We start from the raw sequence: 15,296 nt of genomic DNA, 5'->3' as shown, positions 1-15,296 counted from the left end.
GAGCCACCCAGGCGCCCTGTAGTTTTTTTCTTTAAGATTTCATTTATTTATCTGACAGAGACACAGGGAGAGAGGGAACACAAGCAGTGGGAATGAGAGAGGGAGAAGCAGGCTTCCTGCCGAGCAGAGAGCCCAATGTCGGGCTCGATCCCAGAACCCTGGGATCATGACCTGAGCGAAGGCAGATGCTTAATGACTGAGCCACCCCAGCGCCCCAATAATCTCTATACTTCTGACACACTCCTCAAAGTAGCCACTCCATGTACAATTATGAACTTGGATCCAAAGGAAAACTCTCAAAAAAACAGAATCTGTAAGACAGGACCACCAAGTAGGTATGTTACTGAAAGAGCAAACAAAATACAGAATAAAAATTCAGATCATGGAGAGTACGAAAGTCTAAAAGCTATCTCAGAGGAAGGTAAAAGAGCTAAATAAGTAAAAAACAACTATCAAAATGGCATCAAACTTTCCAACTATGAACACTAAAACAGAGTAACAGTTTTCAATTCTACAGGAATATACTTTTCAAGATACAAATCTTAACCAAGCAAACAAACAACTAAGTGTGGAAGGAGACTACCTTTTAGGAATATAAGGACTCAAACTTCATCTCCCAAATACCTCTTTGAATGAAGTCAAAGATGTGAGGAACAAAACAAGGGCCGCCACAAGAACCAGGAAGGCGCGCCATGTGGGAAACAATGACCCCAACAAAGGGCCGCAGCCCAGGGGAGCTGACGAATGAGCAGCAGCCCCGGAGCAGCAGCACAGACGTGGAGAAAGAAGTGGGAGTGTCAGGAGTGGGCGGGACTTCTTCCAGGAAATGTTACTTTTGCCAAAATAATTTGACAGAATCATGTTTCTGCAGTATGCATAAGCAAACAACAACAACTAGTGAAGATTCATGAATCACTGTATTATTTTTGCTATTAGAAATTCCAAGAAAAAGCCACAGCAAACCACTTAGGTCTCCTGTGAACACCTACTGAGTCATAACCAACACTGTCCGCTGACTCGATGTGTAGAACTACATTGGGAGGAGAGGTCTATTTTAAGACCTCAATTGGCATTTATTTATTCATAGCAAAAAGTCAACAAAATCAAACAAAGAAACAGCAGAAGCAAGAGCATGTTACTCAGAACTTCAAGGCAACTCCTAGAAGGCCCTGCAAGGGTCCGAAGGGCCGCCTGGGCAACAGGCAGGAAGCGCGGAGGCCGAGCAGGACAGCCGACAGCCAATCACTGCAAGGCTCTGAAAGCTGTTTGATTCTAAGTATGTAGATTTATTAGTCTGATTGGCCTACTGATGCTTTTAAATTACTCACAGATTATCAAATTATGTATTATTTACCCAAACGGAGGACAGAGATTAGGACAGGAGGAGCAGGGTGGCTTACAGCAGTCACTGGCAAACTTCTTTTAGAAAGGGCCAGAGAGTAAATACTCTGAACTTCGTGGGGCACGTGGTCTGTGAATGACACAGCTGTGCCACAACAGCGTGGAGCCCACAGAAGACATATGTCAACAAAGAATATGGCTGTGTTTCAATAAAATTTCGTTTATAAAGATTTGGCCTGAGGGACACGACTGACCATCTCCAACTCAGAGGATCAGTCAGATGAAGACAGAGCGGGAGACAGAGCCTAGCTATCATGTGTCTTCATTCCTACTAAGTTTTCCTACTTTACAGACACCTACCCTGTGGCCTTTTACAGCCACATTCTCGGGTTACTCAGCGATACTCACTCTCCCAGGCACGTCAGTCTGGTTACTATGCCCACAACCATTCGAACCGCTCCCGTCAGTCTGTCCGACCACCTCCCTCCCAAGCCTGAGCTCCCTGCAGCTCCGCGCCATCTGGACAGCCTCCCCTCATGGAAAGCCCCCCCCCAGCTCCCAGCAGAGTTTGCAGAGCTCGACCAACAACGTTCTTTTTCCTCCCACTGAACTGAAAGGAATTACCCAGGGTTTCATTCGTAAGTTCTGATGGATGTGTTTAATAGTCTGTGAGAGTATCTGCTTCAACTACGACGGAGTACCTGGCATGAGACCTCTGTCCCACCAGAAAATACCAGCAAATGGGGCAAAATGCATTAATCACTTGCTTCAGATACCGAACAAAAGGCAGTACAGGACTGTGGTTTCTGAAGAGAGAACAAGTGAGGTGAGCCCTACAATATTCTGCTGTAGACTGTTTCTGGACAGCTGCCCAGGGACGGAGAACTCCAGCAGAGCACAATGGCCTCACTGAGTTTGGGCACATGACGGAGTTCTGGGAGGCGGAGGCAGTTGCAACTGGCAGGACAGAGTCCTGGAAAGGAAGGAGCAGCGGAGAGAAAGAGCTCTAGACGTCCACGCAGAATTTCCCTCACGGCGTTGGCTGAACATCAAGCTGCACATACGGGAGGCCAAAGAAGGACACGACAAAGACCAGGACAAAGACCAGCTACTGGGCATTTCTAAGCTGAACAACTGTCACAGCTCACACAACGCTGAAGACATTTGAATCTCAAACAGTCAAAGTAAAAAGACACTAGTGAGGGGCTCATGGGGAGCTCGTGGGGGGAAGGATACGGGGAGAATTCAGTAGAGATGTCGTGAAGGCCACACTTCATGTCTCAGATTACACTCGAGCTAGAAAAGCCATCACTACGGTGTGGTCTAGGAAACCCTAGTGGGTGAGGACAAAACTATTTTTAAAATGATGCTAAGATGTTATTTGCCTTTTTCACTTTAATCCACTTACAGTGATGTTTTGCAGAGGCTACATGATATATAAAATATAAACCATCATTAAATGATATCCTAACAAACATGCTTATATATTTATGTTTCAAAATATTCCCAGTTAATTTCTATAAGGGTGGTCAATAATGATTATTCTCATAAACAGAAACTCTATGGGATCCTTAGTAACTTTAGACTGTTAATGGTTCCAAGACCAAAAATTCTGAAAACAGCACCTCAAAGTGAAGGTTCTCTAGACCTGCCCCTGAAAGCCTCGAGAAGCTTCAAATGGCTCGAATGTCTTCAGAACTGCCCGCCACTCCATACTTTCTAAAGGAACAAAATCCAAACTCTCCGCGACATAATGCCAAAATTTACAACTGCCACATTCAATCAAAGATTACTAAATTAAAAAAATGTATAGATCCTCGTAAGGGGCAATAAGCTAATACTAGTAATAATAAGCTAATACAAACAATGAGAAATGTTAGGCATGGTAGAACTAACAATAACAAACACACAACAAGGACTTGAAAGGAAAGAAACTCAAGAAAAAAATTCTAAACTGCAAGATAACAAACTTTTGTAAAATAAAACTGTGATTAAAAAAATACAATCATCTCAGTGAAATATCCAGATGGATTTAAAAATAGATTAGACCCCGCATGACAAAAGTGAGTTTGGGAAGGGGCGCCTGGGTGGTACAAGCTGGTTGAGCGTCTGACTATTGGTTTCGGCTCAGATCATGATCCCAGGGTCTTAATATGGAGCCCAGTATCAGGCTCCACAGTCAGCCACAGTCAGCTTGAGCTCTCTCTCCCTCTGCCCTTACTGCTCATGGTCTCACGCTCTCTCCCAAATAAATAAATTTTTTTTCTTTTTTTTTTTTAAAGTGAGTTTGGGGAATGTCATTGAAACTATACAAACCAAAGTACAGACAGAAAAGCAACTGCAGAAAAATTGACAAAGTGAGAGTGATCTGGGACAGTATCAGATAATTCTGTACACATACAACTAAGATTTCAGAAGCAGGCTGTGGGGAACAGAAAAGAAACAGGAAGAAATGGCCAAAATTGCTCCAAAACTGATTTAAAAATACCAACCCACTGATCCAAGAAGCCTAACAGAAAATGTCCTTTCATATACAAGGGAGGGTTGAGAAGAAGGAACATGGAGAAGAGACCAGGTGAGTGAAGGGATTTCTACTAAGTTCTGTGGTTGGTGTCAACTTTTTATTATCAGTAGACAAATGGATCAACTAAACTTCATGCCTTAGCAAATAAGTGTATAAAGTATCTTTTAAAGACATGCATTTTTATTTTTGGTTTTTCGAGACAGCAGGATAACCACTACAATTTAAGACCACAGATTTGTAGAGGAGTTACCTTTTTCATGTAACACTCGAAAGGCAATATTTAAATATTAAATACTGTCACGTATGTCTAATGATCTCAACAAAAACTAACTGTAAGAAATGTAAACAGCATGACACCACTCGTATCAAATTTCAACACATTTTTAACTGACTGAAATTCAAGAGTATTTACCTTAATACTGACACAGTATGGATGGTAACACTGGCCACACTGAGAACAGGCAAGTAATCTTCCCTCTGCTCCTTGGCCAAAACTGCCACAAACTACACACATATCCTGAAATCAAAAAGACATGAACATAATAATTTAGGCTGGAGACTCAGCTAACAATGCACTAGTTTTATTTTTTTAAATTACCTTCTTCGCTAATATGGCTCTAAAGCTAAACAGGAAGTGACGTCAGCGCACACGGGCTACAGCGGAGGGGGAAAGAGGGGCGCGAGAGCGGGAGGCCGTAACTGAGCTCAGACCTGGTGCAAGGTGAACTTGTCGCTACTGGAAAACAGCACCACTGTGTTGTGCATGGAGTTCTCTTCTTCGTCCTTATTGGAGGGGACATCTGCAGCAGACACCTGCAAGCAGCAAAACACAGAGGGCACAGTCACACCTTCCATGTGCAGTACACTTGAGAATCGCGGAGGACTCATATTCGAAATACAACTTCTGCCAAGGCCCAGAGTAATAATCCCAAATTAGATCACTATTGCCAAGATAATACCATAAAGGCGTAAGTCCTGACATTTTGGATACTTAATTTGCTCTTTGGCATTACAAGTCCCATGGATCAGGAGCAGGGAGAAAATATAAACAATCATAGCCAGAAATTTTAATGAACAAACGGAAGAAACTGTACTATATTTCTGTGAGTATATGCCTCTATATCAATACGTACATATACCTACATATAAATTGTATCACTCTGTTTTAGTGACTCTAAAACCTGCAATCTGGCTAGTCAAATCTGAGAGGTGCTGTAAGTAAAAATACCTACCAGTCTTCAAAGACTTCAGTATCAAACAAAAAAGAACATAAACATAGCTCATAAACAATTTCACACATTTTATATATTACATGTTGAAACAGTAAACTTTTGGATATGTTGGGTCAAAAGGTATACATTGAAGTTAAACGACATCTGTTCCTCTTTTCTTTTTTAATGTAGCTACTACGAAGTTTTAGATCGTGTATGTTATATACATATATTTCTGCTGGACAGCACTGCTTTAAAATATTATTTTGAATAACTTATCAAAATTTCAGTCTTTGCCAAAACATTACCAACCACAGATATTCATTTCTGGACGTGGTTAAATTTCACCAAATCAACTAAGTACCCACTGGCTTGTTAATGATGATTTCCAGAATGCTTATAATGAAAAAGCTCTACATTAGTGACTAAAACAGAGAACGGGGGGACCAACGCCGATATTTAAAAATGCAGTCCTCCTCCCTTACAGTCTAGCTGGAGCGACACACCAAAACAGAATAGGTTAAGTCCAAAGTAGAAAGTAATAGTATTGTTGTTCTTGAGGAATGACTGAAAGAATAACTAAGAAAGAATAAATTACACGAGTAATATTTTTCATTGCAAAGAAGTTTAAGAACAGTTTTAATGGACAGTACCACTCTTTTATCATAGACTCAACCATAAAAGCAATTGATAGTCATAAGTCTAAAGACTACAAGGGAAAACAGTAAGCAACCAAAATAGTCATCACTAGGGAATTACTAAAGCCACAGAAAATCCAAACTGGAAAATTAAACAGCATTTAAGAAACAGTGGTAAGAATCTGTTTTGATTTCTATTAAAAAAAAAAAATCAACAAGCCACTTAACTGAGTAGAAAAATAAGCTGCATAATCCTGTGAGGTAGAACACTATGGTACAAAAACATACAAAGCAATTATATGTAGTTTACTGGCACATGTAATAGGTTGACTCAGAAGAAATTGCTGTTTTTCCAGGTCAAAAATGGTTGAAGGTTGGCAAATTCATATGGATCAACCTAATATTGAGAGGCATCAAACTGGTAAAAGAAAGAAAATCAAGACTCAAGAGGAAGCAGCGGTACAAGTAACTCTGATCTAACAGTATACTGTAATTTTTTTTTGAGGAAATATATTTTAAAATGTTCATCTTGGGGTGTACAGGTAGCTCAGGAGGTTAAGAATCTGACTCTTGATTTCAGCTCAGGTCATGATCTCAGGGTTCTGAGACTGAGCCCAGCACTGGTCTCCACATGGGGCGTGAAACCTGCTTAAGATTCTCTCTCTCCCTCTGCCCCTCCTTCTGTGTCTCTCTCCCTCGCTCTTAAAAAAAAAAAAGTATATCTCAAAATTAGCATTTTAAAGTTTTAGCAAATCAAACAAGATGATTCATAAAATGTCATTCCATTAGTAAAAATTAAGTGTCTACTAAAAGTGAAGTTACCAGTCATTCACCTAAAGGACTAAAGATACACTGAAAGCATTATAAAATATGAAAATGTGGCAACAGCTAAAATACCGCTAACAAAAGGATGCTGAAGTAAGAAGTATTCATTTCTGCAACACAGAAAACAAAACAGGTTTTATAACTGGATGATACCTAGAGAACAGGCTCAAAGAAATGATAAAATTTTATTATCTTCAAAGACAAATTCAATGAGAGAAAACTTTTATTTGAAATAAAAAACAAGGATGGACTATAGTATTCCCAGTACAAACCAGAAACAAAGTCTGTACAGAAAGCTGCAATATGCCCTAGATTCAAAGAGCATATTTAAAATACAAGTGATAAAAAAAATCATGGTTTTTGTACAGCAACTGTACATGTAAGAAGGAAAACAATCTCATATAGCTTAGTGACCCACGGTTTTCATTGTACACTTTTTTTCATGAACTTTAAACTACGAGATATATAAAACCTATTTATCTCAAAGGTAAAGAAGGCAATCTTTGAGAGAGTGTTCTAGTATTGCCTCTACATATAGATGATATATATATATATATATATATATATCTGATTTATCCTAAAGGTGACAGAAGTTTTATTTGGCTAGACCACAGGTAAAAGCCTAAAAGAAAAGAAAGCTCTAACCTAAACCTCACAAGTGGTAGATTTCCAGGCAGGGACATAATAAGTAAACAAAAAGAGAAGAGCAAACTAAACTCAAAGTAAGAGGAAGAAAACAATAAAGATCACATTAGATATCAATAAAATGGAATACAGGAAAAAAATACAGAGAAAAATTAATAAAAGCAAAGGCCGGCTCAAGATCAGTACAATTGATAAACCTGCAGCAAAACCAATCAGGAAAGAGAGAGCAGACACAAATCACCAACACTGGAAATGAGAAAGGTGACATCACTACATATTCTACAGATATTAAAAGGATAATAGGCCAACAGATTTGTCAACTTACATGAAATGGATAAACTCCTTGAAAGACAAGTTCATATGAGAATGAATAATCTAGCCCTATACCAATGAAATTGAATATACAGTTAAAAAGTCTTCCAAAGAAGAGGGAAAAAGTGTCTTCAACATATATTTTTGGGAAAACTAGATAGCAACATGCAAAAGAATGTAACTGGACCACTTTCATATACCACACAAAGATAAATTCAAAATGGATCTAAATGTGATACCTAAAACCGTAAAGATGCTAGAAAAGAACATAGGAAGTAATTCTCTGACATCGGCCATAGCTACATTTTTCTAGATAGGTCCCCTGAGACAAAGGAAACAAAAGCAAAAAACAAACAATTGGGACTACATCAAAATAAAAAGCTTCTGCACAGCAAAGGAAACAATCAACAAAACTAAAAAGCAACCTACAGAACGGGAGCAGGTATTTACAAATAACATAGCCAATAAAGGATTAGTATCCTAAATAAATAAAGAACTGATAGAACTCAACACCAAAAAACCAAATAATCGAATTTAAAAATGGGCAGAGGATATGAACAGACATTTCTCCAAATACATCCAGAGAGCCAACAGGTACATAAAAAGATGCTCATCATCACTTCCCATCAGGGAAATGCAAATCAAAACTACACTGAGAGATCACCTCACACCTGTCAAAAACACAACAACCAACAGGTACTGGTGAGGATGGAGAAAAAGGACTGCCTTGCACTGTTGGTAGGAAAGTGAACTGGTACAGCCACTACGAAAAACAGTATGGAGATTCCACAAAAAGCTAACAGAACTACCCTAGAATCCAGCAATTACACTACTGGGTATTTACCCAAAGAATACAAGAATACAAATTCAAAAGGATACATGCACCCCGAGGTTTACTGCAGCACTATTTGCAACAGCCAAGATATGGAAGCAGCCCAAGTATCCAGTGACTGATGAACAGATAAAAAAGATGTGGTATATATATATATATATATATATATATATATATATACACACACACACACACACACACACACAATAGAATAGTATTCAGGCATAAAAAAGGAATGAAATCTTGCCATTGCAAAGACATGGATGGAGCTATAGAGTATAATGCTAAGTGAAGTAAGTCATAAATAAATCCCATATGGTTTCACACATACGTGGAATATAAGAAATAAAACAAATGAGCAAAGGGGGAAAAAGAGAGATAAAGTAAGAAACAGATCTTAACTACAGAAAACAAACTGATAGTTCGGGGGGGGGGGGAATGGGTGAAATGGGTGATGAAGATTAAGGAATGCACTTGTCAATGGTAAGCACTGGGTGATTAAAATAAAAACTTTAAAAAAAATCTTTTCACAAAGAAAACTCCAGGCCAAAATGGCTTCACTAATGATTCTATAGAAATACTGTAAGGCAGAATGTTTCCAATACCACACAACTCTTCCAGAAAACTGAAGAGAAATTTCTATTTCCTAATTTACTCAAGGAAGCCAGCATTTTGCCAATACCAAAAACAAAGAAATTGTAAGAAAATAAGACTAGAGACCAACCAATACCCTCTATGTCTATACTATAGACATATCTATAAACTTCTTATGTTTAGCCATTTGAACCCAACAATATACAAAAAAGAAAAAACATCATGACCAAGTATAGTTTATCACAACACGGGCCGCTTTAGCATACAAAAAAAGTCAATCGATATACGTCACCATATCAATAAAAAAGCCATAAATGCAGAAAAAGCATTTGACAAAATCCAACAGCTACACCTGATTAAAAAACATCTCAGCAACTTATGAATAGAAAGGAGCTTCCTCAAACTGATTAGGGATACCTGGGTGACTTAATCAGTTAAGCCTCTGACTCTTGATTTTGGCTCAGGTCATGATCTCATGATCATGAGATCACCCATGCTAGGCTCTGCCTTTAGCAGGGAGTCTGCTTGAGATTCTCTTTCTCTATTTCCCTCCACCCCTCTGCCCACACCTGTGCACACACACTCTCCCTCTTGCTCACTCAAATAAATAAATCTTTAAAAAAAATAAATAAAGGGGTGCCTGGGTGGCTCAGTGGGTTAAAGCCTCTGCCTTCAACTCAGGTCATGATCCCAGGGTCCTGGGATTGAGCCCCGCACCGGGCTCTCTGCTCAGCAAGGAGCCTGCTTCCTCCTCTCTCTCTGTCTGCCCCTCTGCCTACTTGTGATCTCTGTCAAATAAATAAATAAAATCTTTAAAAAAATAAAATAAAATAATAAATAAATAAATAAATAAATAAGACAAAACTAGAGCTAACACCATACTCAATGATGAAAGATAAATGTTTTCTCTCCTCAAGACAGGAAAGAAGACAAGGTTACCTTATCACTTCTATCCAACACTGTACTGAAGATTATAGCAAGTGCAATAAAGAATAGAAATGAAAACCTCCAGATTAAACAGACATAAAACTTTATTTGCAAACAACATGACCATAAGTGTTGTAAGTGTAGAAAACTCAATGGGTTCTACAAATAAACAAGTAGAAGTAATACAAGAGTTTAATAAGGCTGTAGAATATAATACACAAAAATGAGTATTCCTGGATAGTAGCAACAGACAACTACAATCTGAAATTGAGACAACACTGCCATTTACAATAGCATAAAAAATATGGAAAACTTGGGAGATAAATCTGAGAAATAAAGCAAAAGACATTTATGTTGTAAACTAAAGAACATCACTGAGACAATTTAAAAAGAAAACAGAGAGATACACAATGTTCATGGATTGAAAGACTCTTCACAGTTAAAATATCAACATCCCCCACACTGATCTATAGTTTGAATGCAAACCCAATCAAGATCCTGGCAGGCTTATTTGCAGAAATTGACAAGCCAATGGTAAAATTCATATAGAAACTTGAAGGATTTAGGACAGCCAAAACAAATTTGAAAAAGTGTAAAAAAAAAAAAAACAAAACAGGAAAACTAATTGTCTGATTTCAATAGTAAAGTAAAAATATTGAATGTAGTGTAGTATTAGCCTAAAGATGGAGAAATGGATCAACAGTGTAACACAGTATACACAGTATTCACAGTATACTCAGATCCACAAACATACAGATAACTAATGGTTAGGAATGGTAACAAAGGCGATTCAGAGAATGGTGTTCAAACAACTGGGTATTCAAAATATGATCTTTGATCTATATTCATATAGATATGATATTCATATCATACATGAAAATTAGCTTAAACTGGATCCTATAGATAAACATAACACCTAAAACCATGAAACATCTAGAAGATGTAAATTTGGGTTATGCAATTATTTCTCAGACACCAAAAGCACAATCATAAAAGAAAATAATTAATAAATGCGACTTCATCAAAATTAAAGCTTTGCTGTACCAATCAAGTTCTTTACCATGACAAGAATACATAAAACACAAAACTGAGCAAGTTAAAAATACTATTCAAATTTTTGAAATGTACTAAATATCTGAAGAGTGACTTTATCAAAAAATGTTACCAATGAGCACCTAAAAATGTGACCAACATCATTAGTCATGAGAGAAATGCAAATGGGATATTCCTAATGTACCTGCTGCCGTGGCTGAAAGGAAGGTTAACCACTGTGAGCACAGGTGAGAATATGGAGGAAAAAGGCATCTCCTGCACTCTTGCAAACATAAAATGTCACACCCTGCTTGGAAAGCAGCCTCTCCTTAAAAAACTAAGTACAAACCCATCATATATCCAGCCACGCCACTTGTAGACATTCATTCATGGGGAAACAAAGCATATGTCCACATACAGACCTAAACATAGAAGTTCATAGCAGGGGGTTTTTTGGCAGCTTTTTTAATAGCCAAAAAATGGAAACAACTACAATATCCTTTAATAGGTAAACACATATACAAACTGTGGCACAAACTGTCTACTTGTCTAGTTGTCTCCTGAACTTAAAATGATGGTTAGAATTTGAAAAAACAAGATTTTGGTAAAACAGTGAAGTTACCACATGAAATATTTGCCACTGTTTGCCAATTATTATAGATTTTTTCAGTACACACTTAAATAAGGCCTCATATACTTGCCAATGAGCAAATACTTATCAAACTTGAATTAAAATATATTAAAGTCATAAAATCTTAGACATTTTTAAAGTATGTAGTAATCTGCAATATTTCTAGTTTCTTCTGTGAGCCATATTATAACAAAGAACTTAAACCATCAACTTAATTTTTCAAATAAGCTCAGTAATATAACAGGAGTTTGCTTTTATAAAAAAATAAAGGAGGAAATATGTTACATATTTATTTTCGGGAATGGTGCTATACAAAGATCAGAGTGAGAGAGGAAGTAAGAAAAGAGAAAGAAGATGGGAAGTATAAAATATTAAGAAAATTTCAAAAGTTCAGAAAAAAAGGAGAAGTAGAGAGTAAAATAAAAATTCTGGCGTATTTCTATGACTCTTACCATGTAGTAATTTTACAAATGAGATCATCACCAGTCAACAAATTAAGGATTATAGCAGAGATAAAGGATATGAGAAATCAGCCTTACCCCAGGTAACACAACTGCCCCGATTCCACTTTTCAGTTTTGACCTGCCTCTGCCACCTCGTCCTGACAATCCTGCACCACGGGGTCTCCGCTTCCCGGGAAATCCTGACCCGCGGCCCTACATAACAGATAAGGAAAAATCAGCATTCTGCAAAAGTCCGAAAGAACTTTAAATCCAATGTGAGATAAAACATTTTATTAAAGGTTACACAAATACTTGCTTCTCTCTTATTCTGATTAGATGATAAATATTAAGAGACCAAGCTTATTTTTATCTTTCAACATGTATTATGCAGCGTAAAAAGTATAAACATTAAGATGCCTATGATCTTAGAATCAAATGTTGGGTCTGTTTTTGTGAATGCCCTGTACCAGCAAACCTTGGCCTTATTTTTCACCTTCATAATCCTACATCCTGTGTGGCTCAACATCCACTAACCCCATCCAATTTGTATTCGATACAGAGCAGGTACCAGGACTCGCCCACGAACCGTTCCCTCAGCAATTACAGCAACAGCTGACATACACTGACTAAGGGCTGTATGCTAGTCTAAGCACTTTCACTCGTAACTACCTCATCAGGTCAGTACTATTTTATTAACCCTATTTTAGAGATAAATGCACTGAGGGATAAAAAAGTAACTTGTCGGGGCACCTGGGTGGCTCAGTGGGTTAAACCGCTGCCTTCAACTCAGGTCCTGATCTCAGGGTCCTGGGATCGAGCCCAGCATCGGGCTCTCTGGCATCGGGCTCTCTGCTCTGCAGGTAGCCTGCTTCCCCCCGACCCCCACTGCCTGCCTCTCTGCCTACTTGTGATCTCTCTGTCAAAAGAATAAATAAAATCTTAAAAAAAAAAAAAAAGGTGGCTCGTCCAAAATCTAGAGCTAGCCACTCCAGCTCCAGGGTCCACGTTCTTCAGCTATATTCCACACGGCTACTACAGTGCACGAAAGCTAATTTTTGCTAGTGTGTAACAATGTTTTTCATCTTAAACTTGTCAAATTCCCTACTATTCAATAGCTCTCTGTATGAATTGAACAGGTGTACCTCACTCTTCCAGAGTATTTAGAGAATAATGTATTTAAAGTTTATAGGAAAGCTAATAAAAAGGTAAACAGCCTGCTTTAACTCATCTGGATAAGAATTTTACTTGAAATGCAAATAACTGATCTAAACTTTTACCCACCACACAAAAATATTGTATAGGAAATAGATTAAATTCTCTCATATTTTAACAAATAAATATTAGGGTTATTTGCTATTGTTTTCTTGTTTATATCCAGACTTAAGTATTAGTTCCTGAAAAAGTCTGACATCCACACTTACTTTTAATATTCTGTGTATCTAAAATTAAAATAATCAGGAAATTCCTGATTTTTCCATAATAACTTAAATAATATGTCACATTTTCAACTGGTATCATTTTTATTGTAGTTTGAAATGCTGAACTCATTACCTACTTAGCACAACAGTTCCCAGGTTGATAATTTATGGTGATAATATGAGCATAAAAACAGATACACAGAAACAAAAAGGGGGTAATCTTTTTTTTCTCCTGAGTGTTAAGAATTACAAATTGCCTCTCCTTGCTCTTTTAAACTGCTCTTTTAGATCTCTTTTGCTTTTCTGAACAAGGGTTAGGGAGGACTGAATTGGATAGTTTTGCCGCTGATAAGTATGAAAGATTTTTTTTTTTTAGGTTAAGTCAATTATTAAATCAGGACTATAATAATCTATTTTCCTCCCAGCAACTAAGGACACAGGTGAGAATAAGTAAAAATTGGTGGTACTTGCTAGAAAATTGTCAAAACATCTTTTATAGTCTTAAAACAATCTCTACTTCGAACACCTTGCGTATCAGAGTGAGCTGAAAGAGTTCTAATAGTGACAGAGAACGGAGAACTACAACTCCTCTGAAATCCCTGATTAGTCTAAAATAAATAGCCTTATTCCAGAATATTCAATACAGAAGATGAAGAAAATTATCTTCTCTAGGTAGTAAAATATTTCAACTTGATGACTAATACTTTTCACATTATTGTTACCCTCTAAAATGCATCAGACTACATAACTTACTTCAAGAACTAGCAGAGTCCTCCATCAATGACATGAGAGAGAGACCCTATAATTGTGAGGTTATTAACGCAGACAGTGAAATCTGCTGCAATTCTGGTATTTCTTCTCCATTAGCATATAAAGATTAATGCAGTTTTCTTTTGTTCTTTTCTAAGCAACAAAATTTTATGATTATCATGAATGAGCAAGTCCTAAATTACTTTATAGCCTGTGCAACAAGGATTTCCCCCCACAGAAACACTGTTAATTACAACATAAAAGGAAGCAACCATAAAAAGAAGTTACTAAAAATTCACACTTAAAATCAGTCATGGAAAATTGCAATATAATTTCCTCCTAATCCAGATTTTTAAGTGCAAGCATGTTGACTCTTCATACTAAAATTTTTAGATTAAAAAAGTGGCTCTGGAATCTGCACATTTATGTAGAAAATAAAGGCTTAATTCTTAACTTCTACCTGGACAAAACCAACCAGAAAGAAATGATACATGAAGGTAAATGCAATTTTATTTACCACTTTGATGCTCCAAATGGCACTGCCAGGAAGTTGCCGGGGTTTAAAAATTTCCCGACCTTCTGAAATGTCTGGGGACCAGGAAGGTGGGCTCACTGTATTATGGGTACTCCAAGCCCCCTAGGATATGGCGGGTGAGAAAATAGATGTATAAAACTCAGCAACGTAAAAGGTCAAAGCCAGCAACTGAGGAATTTTAGAACAGCAAAAACAAATGCAGACGTATGGAAATTTAGGACAAATTGCTTCAAGATAGGGAAAGGAAGCTTATGGCTTACAGTGACTATATGCTTAAATGTTTGCAGTTACAATTTACATTAAATATTTTATTCAGATGGAAATATCAGTGCAATGAAACATGAGGAATCAGGGTTATAGGACATCAACATTGACTCATGAACTGTAATTGTAGAACCAAAACATAAAAGTCAATTAAATTCTAAGAATGAACACTTATATATAAGAAACTACTTGGGGATTAGTTTCTTCTAACAACTTCACTCCCTGGAAAAGAGAAATAACCTTAGCGAACGTTATGTTCACCTGCTGCAGTGGGCAAGCAAATGCAATCGGAACGAGCATCGACAGACACGTTCGCTTCGAACTATGGAAAGTCAGTTTGCAATCTTAAAATGCAGTTATCCGTTATAATCCCA

At 37.4% G+C, this 15,296-nt stretch overlaps 1 protein-coding gene across 16 annotated transcripts in view; it reads right to left on the bottom strand.

Moving 5' to 3' along the window:
• Positions 1 to 15,296, bottom strand: part of KMT2C (lysine methyltransferase 2C) — a 269,946-nt gene that overhangs the window by 74,148 nt on the left and 180,502 nt on the right. For 15 of the 16 annotated variants that reach the window (XR_006608481.1, XM_045086329.1, XM_045086334.1 and 12 more), the window contains exons 15-18: positions 14,641 to 14,760; positions 12,052 to 12,168; positions 4,577 to 4,678; positions 4,278 to 4,382 (exon numbers count right to left, since the gene is read on the bottom strand). Coding sequence is in view for 15 of the 16 variants with exons in the window: in XM_045086329.1 (XP_044942264.1) it covers positions 4,278 to 4,382; positions 4,577 to 4,678; positions 12,052 to 12,168; positions 14,641 to 14,760 (444 nt within the window). In the remaining variant the exon portion in view is untranslated. The remainder of the gene's footprint in view (positions 1 to 4,277; positions 4,383 to 4,576; positions 4,679 to 12,051; positions 12,169 to 14,640; positions 14,761 to 15,296) is intronic. The other variant, XM_045086338.1, reaches the window with a different exon arrangement.

This window comes from Mustela putorius, unplaced genomic scaffold (genome assembly GCF_011764305.1).
Source record: "Mustela putorius furo isolate JIRA1106 unplaced genomic scaffold, ASM1176430v1.1 tig00000929_pilon_pilon_pilon, whole genome shotgun sequence".
NCBI lineage: Eukaryota > Metazoa > Chordata > Mammalia > Carnivora > Mustelidae > Mustela > Mustela putorius.
Note: the sequence above shows the minus strand (reverse complement) of the source record. Positions and strands in the feature narration are given on the sequence as shown.